The 13,290-nt window shown below is 49.6% G+C and overlaps 8 protein-coding genes across 8 annotated transcripts; 5 read left to right on the top strand and 3 right to left on the bottom strand.

Moving 5' to 3' along the window:
• Positions 1–37: 37 nt before the first annotated feature.
• Positions 38–346, top strand: EPUS_00550 (uncharacterized protein; the record flags this gene model as incomplete). Its single annotated transcript, XM_007804579.1, has 1 exon — positions 38–346. The coding sequence occupies one exon, from the start codon at positions 38–40 to the stop codon at positions 344–346; it is 309 nt and encodes a 102-aa protein (XP_007802770.1).
• A 141-nt stretch (positions 347–487) lies between these two features.
• On the bottom strand, positions 488–1,874 carry EPUS_00549 (uncharacterized protein; the record flags this gene model as incomplete). Its single annotated transcript, XM_007804578.1, has 2 exons — positions 488–1,278; positions 1,334–1,874. 2 exons carry the CDS (start codon positions 1,872–1,874, stop codon positions 488–490), a joined length of 1,332 nt encoding a protein of 443 aa, XP_007802769.1.
• A 453-nt stretch (positions 1,875–2,327) lies between these two features.
• EPUS_00548 (uncharacterized protein) lies at positions 2,328–3,111 on the bottom strand (the record flags this gene model as incomplete). The annotated part of the gene is made up of 2 exons (XM_007804577.1): positions 2,328–2,534; positions 2,587–3,111. 2 exons carry the CDS (start codon positions 3,109–3,111, stop codon positions 2,328–2,330), a joined length of 732 nt encoding a protein of 243 aa, XP_007802768.1.
• A 2,006-nt stretch (positions 3,112–5,117) lies between these two features.
• Positions 5,118–6,277, top strand: EPUS_00547 (uncharacterized protein; the record flags this gene model as incomplete). Its single annotated transcript, XM_007804576.1, has 2 exons — positions 5,118–5,198; positions 5,246–6,277. The coding sequence occupies 2 exons, from the start codon at positions 5,118–5,120 to the stop codon at positions 6,275–6,277; spliced, it is 1,113 nt and encodes a 370-aa protein (XP_007802767.1).
• Positions 6,278–6,800: 523 nt separating this feature from the next.
• EPUS_00546 (uncharacterized protein) lies at positions 6,801–7,485 on the top strand (the record flags this gene model as incomplete). The annotated part of the gene is made up of 2 exons (XM_007804575.1): positions 6,801–6,837; positions 6,917–7,485. 2 exons carry the CDS (start codon positions 6,801–6,803, stop codon positions 7,483–7,485), a joined length of 606 nt encoding a protein of 201 aa, XP_007802766.1.
• A 101-nt stretch (positions 7,486–7,586) lies between these two features.
• Positions 7,587–10,195, bottom strand: EPUS_00545 (uncharacterized protein; the record flags this gene model as incomplete). Its single annotated transcript, XM_007804574.1, has 3 exons — positions 7,587–7,835; positions 7,907–10,005; positions 10,060–10,195. 3 exons carry the CDS (start codon positions 10,193–10,195, stop codon positions 7,587–7,589), a joined length of 2,484 nt encoding a protein of 827 aa, XP_007802765.1.
• Positions 10,196–10,527: 332 nt separating this feature from the next.
• EPUS_00544 (uncharacterized protein) lies at positions 10,528–11,962 on the top strand (the record flags this gene model as incomplete). Its single annotated transcript, XM_007804573.1, has 6 exons — positions 10,528–10,671; positions 10,725–10,871; positions 10,952–11,110; positions 11,160–11,495; positions 11,542–11,696; positions 11,743–11,962. 6 exons carry the CDS (start codon positions 10,528–10,530, stop codon positions 11,960–11,962), a joined length of 1,161 nt encoding a protein of 386 aa, XP_007802764.1.
• A 233-nt stretch (positions 11,963–12,195) lies between these two features.
• EPUS_00543 (uncharacterized protein) lies at positions 12,196–12,955 on the top strand (the record flags this gene model as incomplete). The annotated part of the gene is made up of 3 exons (XM_007804572.1): positions 12,196–12,225; positions 12,360–12,444; positions 12,525–12,955. The coding sequence occupies 3 exons, from the start codon at positions 12,196–12,198 to the stop codon at positions 12,953–12,955; spliced, it is 546 nt and encodes a 181-aa protein (XP_007802763.1).
• Between the last annotated feature and the right edge of the window lie 335 nt (positions 12,956–13,290).

Genomic DNA, 13,290 nt, shown 5'->3' with positions numbered 1-13,290 from the left:
TAACGACAGAGAAGATGCTGAGAGGGAGGAGCCGGAGATGATTGAAGTGCCGCCCGGCCATGTCTGGGTGGCGGGCGATAATCTGGCGTGGAGTCGGGATTCGAGGTTCTATGGCCCCGTGCCCATGGGGTTGATCTTGGGCAAGGTGACGAGGTATTCGCATCCGACTAGTGATTGGATTATTGATATGGTGAAGACGGGGAAGGATCAATTGAGGCCTGCGAGGGGAGGGGGCGTGGAGGGGTTGGGGTTTGGGGAGTGGACGTTTACTAGGAGGGAATTCCAGGAACTGCGGGATGCGGCGGGGAAAGAGGAGGCAGACTTGGAGAAGGTGGAGCGGTTGTAGGCTTACAATGTTTTGTGCATAGCGGAAGGCGTTATCTTGTTACACGAGCCTAGTCATTACGAGGATCTAACATAGCTCGCTCAGAGGTCGGTCAGATAGGATGACCATCTATACATACAGAGCCTAGCTCCCACGCACAAATTATCTAAACGAAGGCGGGTTCCTCCTCTTATACGGTAGCGGTTCCACCTTGAGACGCCTCAACTCCATATCAGCGCCCTCAACACCAGCCCGCCGCATGACATCCGCCATCCCCGCGTCCCATTTCGTCCTGAACAGATGCACACCTATTGGCTTCAGAAGGTGCCTATCCACGAAACTTCGAAGGATAAACCCCTCCGACTTTACATGTCGTGATGCCACGCTGAGGTCTAATGGGATGTTGTCCTTTTGTTGTAGCACGAAGACTGATAGACGATGGTAAGGACTACCTTTTTGGGCGTGAGGTGGTAGCCACGGAAGCAGTAACTGTTCTGTCTTGGAAAGATTGGAGAGATTGATCGTGCGCTGTGTAGGGTTGATGGGGACGTTAACTGCAAGAAAATGACAGCGGTAGTCAAAGCCATCCTTCTGTAGATTAGGGACATCGGAATCAACCACAACAACGGATACCAACTTCTCGCCGCGCTGGAAGGATTGCACATTCAGCCAGCAAGGATTCTCGCTCATCTGCGAGTCCACAAACTCGCCAGGCTGAATGTAGACAAAGTCTCCTGATCGGATGCCCTTGGACAAATCACCATATTCCAGGCCTCTTTTTGAAAACGTAATTGGTGGTACGAATGCCAGCTTGACGTCCACCGACGGCTCGAAACTGGGTAGAACATCTGGTATGACTTTCATCTGGGTGATGCGCTGCATGAGGATCAAGCGGCGAGCCTCTCTCCATTTGCGCTCGGCAAGGTAACGATAGATGGGCTTGTTCATGTCACCTAACATGTATTTATTAGCATTGATAGTTGGGTTAGGACATTGTTCTTAGCCTACCCAGCCCATCTTCAAATCTGCGCTTGACCAACGGATCATTGATATCGGCCAGAATCTTCAAATGTTCCAGTTTGCCTATCAAGTCCTTTAACCTCTGCCTCTTGCGGGCTTCGCCCCCCGAGAGCGCAGGATCGGAGTCTCGTAGACGAATTATGCGGGCTCGATCCGTCTCTATCTGCTTCAGCTTCTCTTCTCGATCGGCTATGAGGATCTTTCGAGCTTCTTGGAAGCATTGGTATGGCAATTGCTCGAATGGGATTCCAGATGTTCCTTGCAGCGCGACTCGACGTCGTCGCGAGCCAATTGGTGGGTTGTTTGCCTTCATGAGTCTCCTTTCCAAGCGGCGTGATGAGACAAGTTGAGGATCGGGGTTGCGACGGAAGGATGGTTTGGGAGCAACATCGGCCTGAGCTTCTTCGCTTTTGCAGGTAGTTGTGCAGAAAGGGCGAGCTATTTCATGACGGCTGTTAGCTGCAGGGCTTATCGACCAGCTGCGCAGGCTCTGCAGAAGCTGCTTGCTGGGAGTGCCGCAGCGAGCCATGATTGGTGTTTTTTCGTGGTCTGGGAAGTCGAGATGAAAGACCTCGCCTAGAAAGTTAAGAGTTTACCCAAGACGGACTGACGAAGTACTAAGCTAGTTAGTACTAATACGTAGTAGTGAGTTATCCTGGACAAAACTCATGCCAAGCCTGCTGCCATAAAATTAGACACCGCATCTACTACGTATGGTGCAGCAAGGACTTCAAGTGGTTACTACCATCATCGCCCACAACTAACTTCCTACCGCTGAGCCATTATAGGGTCGGCCTCAAATGAAAATCCCAGATCAGCAAGCAAACACCACCGGTAAGGGTGTCATGAGAGCGAACCTTAAACAAGAGTGTCCTCCAGTCCCAAAAAAGAGGGTGCCCACAGCAAAACGGTTTATACGATATATGAGAAGATAACGCTGACATGGGCCCAATCACTCTCCCCTCTTGCTTATAGTGTTCATCTAACCGTTGAAGCTCACATGGACATGGTCCCAGTGGTTTGCAGTGATGGAGCCCCTATCGTCCATGCCGCGCCATTGCGACCATGGCTTGACCGAGTCTTGCGAAGGATTCCAGATCTTTTGTCCCCAGATAACGTACTTGAGTCCCAGAGAAGCACGGTTATTCATGACCCATTCGGCGATAGGTCCTCCAATATCGGTCCGGACCTATAGTCAGTGTTAGTTAGAGCTGAAAGTGTCTTTAGCATAAAGCACTTACACCACCAGCCGATGAACACATGAAATCAATAGCCAGCCCACAGCAGTGGTCACTCGATCCAGGGCACGAGCAATCCCTTGTGCAATAGATCTGTCGAACCTTGCCTGGGTTGCCAGCAACAACCTTCTGGGCACCCGAAACGGACGCTGCCTTGCAAGCACCCACCGAGGGGATGGCAGGGGGTGGGTAAGGACCGCTAGTGCCACCAGAGCTGGGCACACAACACTTGAAGTCGGCCGGGCCGGGACATAGCCCACTCAAGCTCGTTCCACTGCAAGTCGACGAGAAGCGGCAGTTACCGCCTGAGCCGCAGGAGGCTTTCGTACAGCACTTAATATCGTTGGGGAGGCCCGGACAAGCGTTGCTGATGTAGTTTCCGCCATCAACAGTACATTTGGCAGTGGGGATGCATACGCCGGGTGCACCGCCGGCGCCAGTGCAAGGACCATTCTCAACAGCGCGCTCGACGAGAACACTGGCCTGGATGGTGGTAGCACCAAGGAGGACAAGGGTGGAGATATGCATCTTGGGAGTACTTGAAGTATGAACGTGGGTTTGATGGTTCTCTTAAAAGTGTGGGTGGTGTGATCGTTCTAACAGCGACTGTTCATTACCTCAGAGTTCGAACGAGTCTTTCATCGTCTTTATAGCTACTTGTACCCCCTTCCTCGGACGTCATTGCAACCGTCGAGGCTATGCCACTTACTACGGCAGGAGGCATAATGTTTGTCACCCGCGCACTAGTAACTGGTTGTAACGCCAAGATGTAATGCCACAAAATCGCCCAATTAGGACTACTCTAGTTTTTTCTTAATATCGAGTATGCCGTCCTTCTGCATCTTTTACTGCCTGGCATCTCTCTGGCGTAGAATTGGAACGAACTTGATAGAATTCGTAGATGGCGCAGAATGAGATAGAATCAGTAGAATAACGCGTAGAATCAACAAAACGCGCGTAGAATGGCGACAGTGAGCATTCGTACAGAGCAACGGGGTATCTGTATGAGCGCTGTTAATGACGTTACTTACTAGTGCGCAGGTGACAAACATTATGCCTCCTGCCGTAGTACGAGATACGGATAGTAATAAGCGAACAGTTGATTGACAGCTTGCATAAAGACGCCTACAATTGTTTTCTGGTCGTGTTTGTCTGTCCCTTTCGCTAATTGAAACCAGGCTAAGCATTCCAATCACTACAGTGGTATATCCACGCCCCTGATAGCTTGGCCATGTTGCTGTTTAAGCAATTCAATTGATCAACAGCAAAGCCTGACATAAACTCGTGGTAGCTGATGGTAGCTTATACTAAGTATGGAGGCTTAGCAGCATCCCTTAATCTCAGAAGTACTTGGCACGCCTGGATCGTCATGCCCGCTTGAGGTTGCATTGGTTCGTGATAATGCCATAATCCTTGAGTGCAGCGCCAAATAGACGAGGTAAAGAGCCATGTAGATAGGTCAGAAGTGGCCTTATGGCGTCCATGATCAGGAACAATGACGCTGCGATCGTCAGGGGCTAAAGGGAAGGCAGGTGGACAAAAAGAGAGGTGTTGGCTACGTAGTACTAGTAAGATCTTTAAGAAGCTTTGCTTTATATAAATCAGAGCTTGTAGCTGCGGCTACTAGTTGCAGTAGCTATCCAATCAGGGGAAGATCAAGATTTTACCATAACCAGATGGACGTGACCAATTTCGCTTGACATTGGGGGCCAAAAGATCATCAGGCATGCATGAAATGCTGCCTCTCGACACTGGTCATTTCGGATATGGCCAGATTAGTTGTGGGAAAGGCCTTGGGTAAGTGTGAAGTATTCGTCATATCCATTTCGCAAACCCTCCTACCTATAGGCGCAGAAGACGATGGCCTCCTTGGTAGACGAAATCACAAGCGAGCTGATGTACATCAGCAGATCGACAGTAGACGATCACAGGAGGCAGAAACAATCCCATAATGAGCACCAGGGTCAAGGAGATTCAAGTAGAGCTTGGTGACTCCGCAATTTTCCGCCCATCCACCTGGTGTCCCGAAACCAGAACGTGTCTGAAGGGCGTGACATGATAATCAAATTACTGTTACAATTCATGCCGGGGTTTCTCCAGACAAGTTGATGCTGGCAATGGCAAGCTTACTCAGAGACTACCGAAGCTAAGAGGACAATGGATGATGTTGATGAAAACTGGAGTCAGAAGAGGAATGCCAGTTTCGTGTAGAGATGCTCGAACCTATCAATAGATTACTGCAGTCCTAATGGTAGTACATTCTTGTATTGGCATGCTCGTAACTTTTCAACCGCTTTCATCTGAAGATGCATCATAGTTGTCATATTGGTAGGATAAAGACTTGTTTAGATAGGGATAGCTCAGTCTAAGGATTGGTCTGTGGAGTTGAGCCTCATGTTGATGTCCCATCTCGCGGCCTCTCCCGGTGCTAAGCCCTGAGCTCAGATTTCATTGAAGTGCATATTGTGGATGTAAGTATTGCTCATCAATCTATAATGACAAAGTCTTGACATTGTACACCTTATCTGAGCATCATGGCCGGTCGTGAGTCAGTTCTGGCGCTGAGAAAGCTCACGAGCAGCTTCAGAAAATTCCATCGCTCTGATCCCCTCGTCGTAAGTACAGCGGAACCTGGGCGTAAGCATTTCGTTGACGAGTATAGCAATGTCTCGCACCTCACTTTGCTCGCTCGATGGCCACCGAAGCGCCTCTCCCTACCATGAGCTCCGAGCTGTCAGACCAAACAGGTTTGTCCATGTCGTCTGATTCGTTCCTCATAGACACGACACCATCTCCGCAAAGCACGATAACGCCCACCCCGAACAGCCAATCGTCTGAATCACAAGTCATCACCACAATCTACTCATGGCCCACTCTGGAACCATTACGTTTCGAAATGTACCCATCAAACCATCTACACATCCCTCTACGGCGCGACATTCTTCATCGAGCTGTTGTGTACGAGGGTGATAAAACTCGACAAGGCACTGCAAGCACTAAATGGCGCAAAGATGTGCACGGAAGTGGTCGGAAAGTATTACCTCAAAAAGGCACCGGACGTGCGCGGGCCGGTGACAAAAAAAGTCCTATACGGAGAGGAGGAGGGGTGGCCTTTGGGCCACATCCTAGGGATTTCTCTACAGGACTACAGAGGAAGGTTTACGATCTAGCTTGGAGAACAGCTCTGAGTTACAGATATCGTAGAGGCGAGCTGGTGGTCGTGGACAACAAGATTACGATTGAACGACATACCGGAGCTCGCCTTTTAACCAACATATTTGAAGGCAACCAATGGGGAAGTGGTTTTGGCAGGAGCACACTTGTCACAAGTGCGTACAGAGAGAGACTGTTTCGTGAGATGGCCTTGGTTGAGATGAAGAGACACGGCATCGTGAAGGACATGTTCGATGTGGATGTCAAAGATTTGCTGGAGACAGGAAGAATTGTCATTGAGAAGCAGGCTCTGGACACCATATTGAAAGCGCATACCAGCGATCTTGGAGCCAAGAATAGCATGAAACGTGCTGCTGAGCTTGTCGCTCGCGCTCGACAGGCCTCTGGTGTAGTTGAAGAGCTTGAAGAATTTCCGGAAACTGAGTTACGTGATGAAGATCTCGACGATGAGAATCTTGATGAATCAGAGGAAGATGAGGATTTTGAAGGAGATGGTCTTTCTGAGAGAGCGAGAGGATAGATTGTACAATTGTTCATTCAAACACATCTGGCCACAGGAGATCCGAGTCATTCGTATCATCTGAGATCGTGCCGTGAAGAAGACCTACCAGGTCGAGAGGAACATGAGCTCCACAGGGCAGCGAGGCTGGTATGGCGTTTCTGATGATGAAGACCAGTCCTAAGCTATTAAATAGATGCATGGCTCTTCATTTCGATAGATAAAACTCGTGTAGGGTATCCAACCATATCAAGAATGGTAATATAATTTTACGATGCAAGCCAAGGCAGGGGGACCTTCCTGACCTTGAAACCGTAGTTTGACTTTCAGTGTCAATTCTACCTGTGGCTAGGTGAATTGGCCACAAGGCTGCCGAAGTGGTATTACATAATCTGGACATGCTTTATTTCGCGTTGAAATTCTTGGTGGAATATCAGTGATATTCGAAGTGCTGGTAGATCGATCCGCGTTCCTGAACCCGGCCTATGAATCACTAAGTGTAGTAGTGAAGCCGATTCTATATATTCTCTTCAGGCTGATCTTCATGGCCAAAACGCCCAAACTCAAAGCCAACCCTTCCTGTACGTCACAACCTCCTGCTGCCCCCGTCCTCTACGAATCTCCTAATTTACTATACATTTCTCTAACATAACTTCGCAGCAGCAAATCCCCGGTCCCGCGCCTCGCGTCGCCTCGCCACATCGCTCTCCACTTCCGCTCCAGCCCTCAGCTCCTCAGACCCTACGCCCAATCTCACACATCCCCCTCCTCACCTCGAGAAAAGGAATAATAACGCCAATGCGGTGCTTAATGGAGGAATCACAAAGAAGCGGGGCCAGAAAAGGCAGACGAGACATCAGAGATTGAGGCAAGAGAAGGGGCTAGCAAGGGCGGAGGATGTGCTGGGAAAAATGGAAGTTAAGGTTGAGAGGGTGGTGAGGAGAGTGAAGGTGGGAAGGGAGAGGAGGAGGGCGTGGGATGAGGTCAATGGGGATGTGGATGGAGTGAAGAAGAATGCGATGGGAAATGCGAAGGATGAGGAAGAGAATAAGGGGGAGGTAAAGGATGGGATGGATATTGAGGACGAGGCTGAATGGGTGGATGAGAACGGAACTGTCGAGATACTGGGAGAAGAGAAGGAGGCCGAGATATTCAGTATCAAGTCAAATGTTGTGCCTCCAGAGCCTGAGGTAGATGAGCTGGAAAATGAAGAGGACAAGATCACTTGACAGGGAATAGGGCAGCACGGACCATTCTCGGACAATTTGCGTGCTCACTCGACAGCACATTTCAGTGGTCTACATGACAGATCTATATGCAGATCCCCTGCTCACCGTCGTGGCTTGAGCTGCGTGATCATCCTCTCGATCTCCACCGCCTGCTGACCAGTGGCCTTGGAGCTCAGGTCATGCAGCGTGGTCAAATCCTTGGCTTTCAATGCCTCTTCACCCGCTTTCACGATCATGCCGCATTTAACCCACATCTCAACACGTTCGGGCACCGTGAGGTTTGTGCATTTGGGGATGAAGATCGACGCGAGCCGCGTATTGCCGGCTCCAAGAGTCTCGTTATAGAAGGGCTGTGCGCGGTCAAGGTTAGCATAAATTTGGTACATGACGAGGTTGAACTCATGAAGGAGACAAAATCTACCTCCCAACCTATTGGTGACTTTCTATTCTTGGCCACCTCCTCGAGCTCTCCCCAAAGCCGAGCAGCGACCAGGGCTCTTAACCTGATCCACCAAAATGTCTTCTCCGTAACCTTGAATTCACTCTGCACCTTGGCTGCCCGCTTGCCGTACCCTGACCTGATCAGGCGATACATCGTCTCATTTACACTGAGCCCAACAAAACTCCCATTGGTATTTGCAATCTCTTTGTCGAAAGCTTCCTGCATCTTCAGCAGTTGAGCGGTCTCATTAAATATCTTCGTGTGAAGCTGCGCATTGGCATCCCTTGAATCTGTCAGAAGTCGCGAAGCGAGCTTAAGCTTGTCCATCTTGGTCCTCGTATGAGTTTGTCGCATTGCCTCCTCGAAGAGCAGATCTGCGCCATCCACGGGTCGATCGTCTTGATAGTACATATCTTTCAGCAACTCGGTATCTTGTGCTCTAGCTGAAGACTCTACGAGAGCGGATGCCATGGGTCTGTTGTTGATGGTGCGGAAGAAGCTGGCCAGGGGTAGCTTCTTTTTGAGTTGTAGCAACACGAAGAACACGAGGTCGGTGTCTCCTGATTCGATGGCCTTGTCGAGAGCGATCTCATCTTCTTCCATGTTCAATAAGAGAGGAACCTGCTTCCCCGCTCGAGGTTCTGAGTTGAGGAGCGAGGTGGCTAGGTGTCCTCGTCCCTCATCGTATGCTGCCTGTGATATGGATGAGAATGAGATTCCGGTCTTGCCCTTCAGTCTCGACACGATGAGATTAGAAATGGCGTCATCGTCGGAAGAAGCGATCTTGACTTTTTGACAGGCCCAGTGCACATAAATCTTGTTCGCTGGAAGATGCAGATATTCTGATATTTTAATAGCAAGGAGATATTCATGGCGATTGAGAAGGCGCGAGATCAATCTCTCAGGACTGAGCCGTGAGTACTGCTCATAAGACATTGGAAGGCCTATGCGGTAATCGCGGACAGCATTTAGGACTCGCAGTCTCTCACACATTTCCACAAACTCATCGCTGCTGTACAAATCAAGTACCGATTTGCCAAAAGAGGCGGCCTTGAGTAGCTCTTTTTGGAGGTGGGCATTGAACTCATGTCCTGCAGCTCGAATGCAAGTATCGACAGCTTCTGGTAGGTAAGGCTTAATTCTTTGAATGTTCTCGTCCGCTTTGGGCGACTTCTTCTCTAGTTGCTCAATCGAATCCAGCAGGACCGATGCAGGAGATGTCGAGCCAAGCTTGAAAACCTCTTCTGTCTCATCAGGCACTTTGTGTAGAAATTCGCACACTTCATTCGTAAGTATTCGAACGCCATCAAGGTCAGGCACGACATGAACTTGACCATCATAGTAATACTTGACAGCCACTCCTTTTGGACCAACCATATGGATCTCATCTTCCCATGCTAGGATGACTGAATCATTGCCACACCATTCGACATGTTTCGGAAGTGTCTTGGCTTTTGAATCGTAGTCGCTGAGTTTGTCTTGAAAGTCGCTGCTCACTACCCATACTTTGCCATCTTCTGTGAATAGTGCTGCGAAGCGTCCATTCGGAGAGACCCGGACATGCTTGAACGGACCATCAGAGAGTCCACGATCTTCACATTCGGTGGCGTCGACTACATAGATCGTTCGATCCATGGCGAGCAAGGCCTCTACGGTGCGAGAGAGAGTGTAGGCTGGGGGAATTAACGACCAGGCGTGAAGCTCTCCAGCAGGCGGCATAGCTAGCACCTTCGGCCTGGGCTCGTCGTAGGATGACACTGATACCAGACTGTTGTTGGAGAGGAGGGCAACAAAACCGGAAGACCAGAATCGACATTCAACCACCCCAGATGCTTCAGCGCCATGACCCAGCGAGAAGGGATGGAAGTCTCCATGAAGGCCATAGTAGCATCTAACACTCCCATCCTCGGTGACAACGATGAGTTGCTCATCTTCTGACCAGCCAAGACCTCTAATAGAGCCTTTGTCCCAGTTAAGTCGACTGATGAGCTTGCCAGCAGAAGAGTAAAGGTCTATACTGGACCTTGCGACTGACGCACCACGATATCTGGTTATCTTCCCCTCGTCGCGGAATAGAGCTGTTAGAAGTTAGTAAGGTGCAAGAAGAAAACGAGGCGACGTGCCTACGGCACCACCATGAGGTGCTCCGGCCACCAAATAGTCTCCAAGCTCCAGATCAGGGTCGAAGACTGACTCGTACAGCTGTATCTTGCGATAGAACTGGTCCCCAACCTTCTCCCATCCAGCTCTTGGATTTGAAGAGTTCATCGGAGCTCTCTCATCGTGAACGGTAAGTGGAAAATGAATAGGTGAACAGGGCAACAATGCTGAATGCTTCACAGGCAACGACTGTATGTATTTCTGGAAGTGGTTTGGCCCATCCGTCACGTGGTCCGTGCACGAGCTTCACCTCCTCCAATCAATACTGCACCAACTTTGTCACGGGGATGCAGTCATCCCATAAGCATCGCAAAAATATCATCAGCACCCGTATTGCCTCGCCTTTGGCGTCAAAATGGAGCAATCGGCCCATTCTGTTTTCCGTGGCGCTTTAGAGGAAGGGTTCCACGCAAATGCTTGATGGTAATAGTGTCGCCAGCATGGACCTGGAGGCTATTGTTGGCAAGGTCCAGAATCTCTCGGATCTCGAACTCGCAACCCTGCTGTGCCTAATCGCAAAGCAACACTGCCTCATTGAGGCCGAAGAAGACTTAGTTGATGATGTCGCCCAGGAACTTGCCCTGGTGGGACATGGCTACCTCGAAAGGGAAGTCCTCGAGCTAATGCTTTCAATCAGATTGCAGTTGATGTCTTCAACCTATCGTACACTGTGCTCTCTCTCGATGATTATGAGTCGAACGAGGCCTTCGGCAATGCTATTCTCGATCAACGGTCCAGTCGTCTGGGCAGCCTTGATGAGTCTGCAAAAATAGCGGGCAACGTGGTAAGATGCTCCAATGCTTCTTCTTGGTCCTTGAGAGATTCCCTGTCTGTGCGCCTCTCCGCTGTTCTGATATTTTGAAGCGTTCATATCCTCAGCATCGATTCGACAATGTCGCTACGCAGGCCGAATCGCTGGCGAATTCCAGCGATGCTAATCTGGACACACGACACCTGGTAAATGTCGTCATTGCAAAGGACTTCAACTTTGCCTCCGAAGCCATTCAGATTCAAGCCCTTGAGGTGGTTATATTCTTCAGGTGCTCTCCACTTGTTCTGACAAATTCTCAAGCTCATTCGCCAGAAGCACAGCTTCAGCCGGACAACGACTAACACTGCTCCTGAAGACTTTCTGTTCCTGCCACTGGTCTCAAGGTCTTCTGAAGGCATGAGACTGAACAAGCACCTGGTACGATTCGGAAACATTGCACCAGTATCCGGCTTACCATTGCAGATTGATCGAATCTTCATCTCCCATTATCATCATCCTGAGGATGGATTTCCCAATCTAGAAGATATCGATGCCGAAGCTCTTTCTGATGACCACTCTTCTTCCTCTTCTGTGCTACGGAAGACGCTTCCTCGGCAGGGTGCAGGTCAAGGAGGTATTAGGCGGTTTGAAGGAGCGGTTGGTATCTCGATGTTGCTGACAATTAATGCTGATGGAGAAGCAGGAGATTGAAAAAATGCGGCAGCTAAGCCAGTCTACTATGGTCTCTGCTGAGGTCAGGCGGTACTTGCAGGACGTCGTCGTCTTCCTTCGGTTGGAACGTGGTGTAGCTGGCGGCGTCTCACCATCTGCTACGTCTCAGTTTGAATTGTTGACAAAGTTGGTCAAGGCCTTTGGGTGTTATAAGATGACTGATTTTCAGCAGGTGTTTGGGAACTCTTCATGGGTTGGAGTATGCAACGCCTTCCTTGGTTGCACTGGCAGCAAGGAAGATCTATCCGCATAGGCTGCTACTCTGTGCCCCGGAAAAGGAGAGGAGTATGCAGTACGGGAGTGACTTAGAAGCTGTACGAGAGGCCATGGAGGGGCTAACGGCAGACGATATCATTGAAGCAGTCTTGAACAGTGTTGAAGTGCCATTGTGAGCAAAGTGTAAGTGTTTGTTTTCCAACTTTCTGTGTGATGCTGAACCCTGCCCTGGCTCCAGGCTTGTCCGCTTCTTACACTTATTTTGCCTTTCCTCCGTGCAACAAAACCCACACCACTTAACATTTCCAAAACAGCATTCTGTCTACCAAAGACATTTCTCGTCTGCATCATCTGTTTACGGTGACCTATTTTTGCTTCACATCCAAACCCAACCTGCTCACCAATCAAGATGGCCAACAATAGGGTTGTCAAATATGTTGTAAGTCAAAAGCAGTGGATCTCTTTGCACTTTCTATGCCAGTAACTCAAAACGTGAACCTTGCTCATCATCTATTACGGAATAAGGCAATAAGGTACAAGAGGGAATAAATTCCAGCTAATAATCTTTTACAGTTCGTCTTCTTGACTGCTATCCTGGGACCATCAAAGCTGGTTCTTTCGCCAGATGAGGTGGCCAAATATCTGCAGTGGGAAATTTGTGAGTACTCTCTCGTGATCGTACCATCCAAGTCTCTTGCCAGAGATACCAAGAGCATAGGGCTAATAGAATTTTAATAGATCTCCGCATCCTGGAGTCATTCTATGACCATCTTTTGGGAGAGCCTAAAGCCTATGTCACACAAGCCTTGAAATTGTGGACAGCAAACGGACTTCTCTCTATGAGAAACGGCACGGCGTGCAGCTGGCGTTCTCTACGTGTGTTGTCAGACTACATATCAAGAGCCAGACAGTACTTGAGGGAAGCAGAGGCAGACACCCGTTCACCCCTACCGACTCCTCACAAAGATACACTCAAGCGGCTTGCAATCTTAATGCACCAAATGGGCCAGGCTCCTCCGCCCGCCGCCAACCTTCCGGTCATCGAGGGCGTTGTTCCTATGCAGCCTCTATTGCGCCTTGCTCCACCAACACCAGTTCAGGATGACAGCGAAGACTCGTATGGAGATGATGGGTTCAACGGTTTCTCTGATGATTCGGCTGGAGGCTGAAGCCTCTGACAAGTTCTAGGCAATGAGTGCTGATCGTGAGGCTCCTGGTCGAGGAGATGCTCGTTTCAATGGTTGTTGCGTATTTATTGTTGTTCTACCAAAGAAGCAAGTCGGACAAGTGGCTTAGCTGCAAGACCACCATAGCAACAACCAGGGCCTGTTTTCTGTGAAGTTCCTTAGCAAGTCTCTATGCTCTGTAGCGGCAACATAACTCATCATCATTGACATTGTGATGCAGTCCAGCATGGCCACGTCGTGATTGGAATTGCCCCTTTTCTCCCAAATAGAAGCCTAGCCTAAATGAGCATCTGGAAAGGTATACACGGAAAGCCTCC

The sequence above is a fragment of the Endocarpon pusillum genome (genome assembly GCF_000464535.1).
Source record: "Endocarpon pusillum Z07020 unplaced genomic scaffold scaffold344, whole genome shotgun sequence".
Taxonomy (NCBI): domain Eukaryota; kingdom Fungi; phylum Ascomycota; class Eurotiomycetes; order Verrucariales; family Verrucariaceae; genus Endocarpon; species Endocarpon pusillum.
This window is presented reverse-complemented; position numbering and strand designations above follow the sequence as displayed.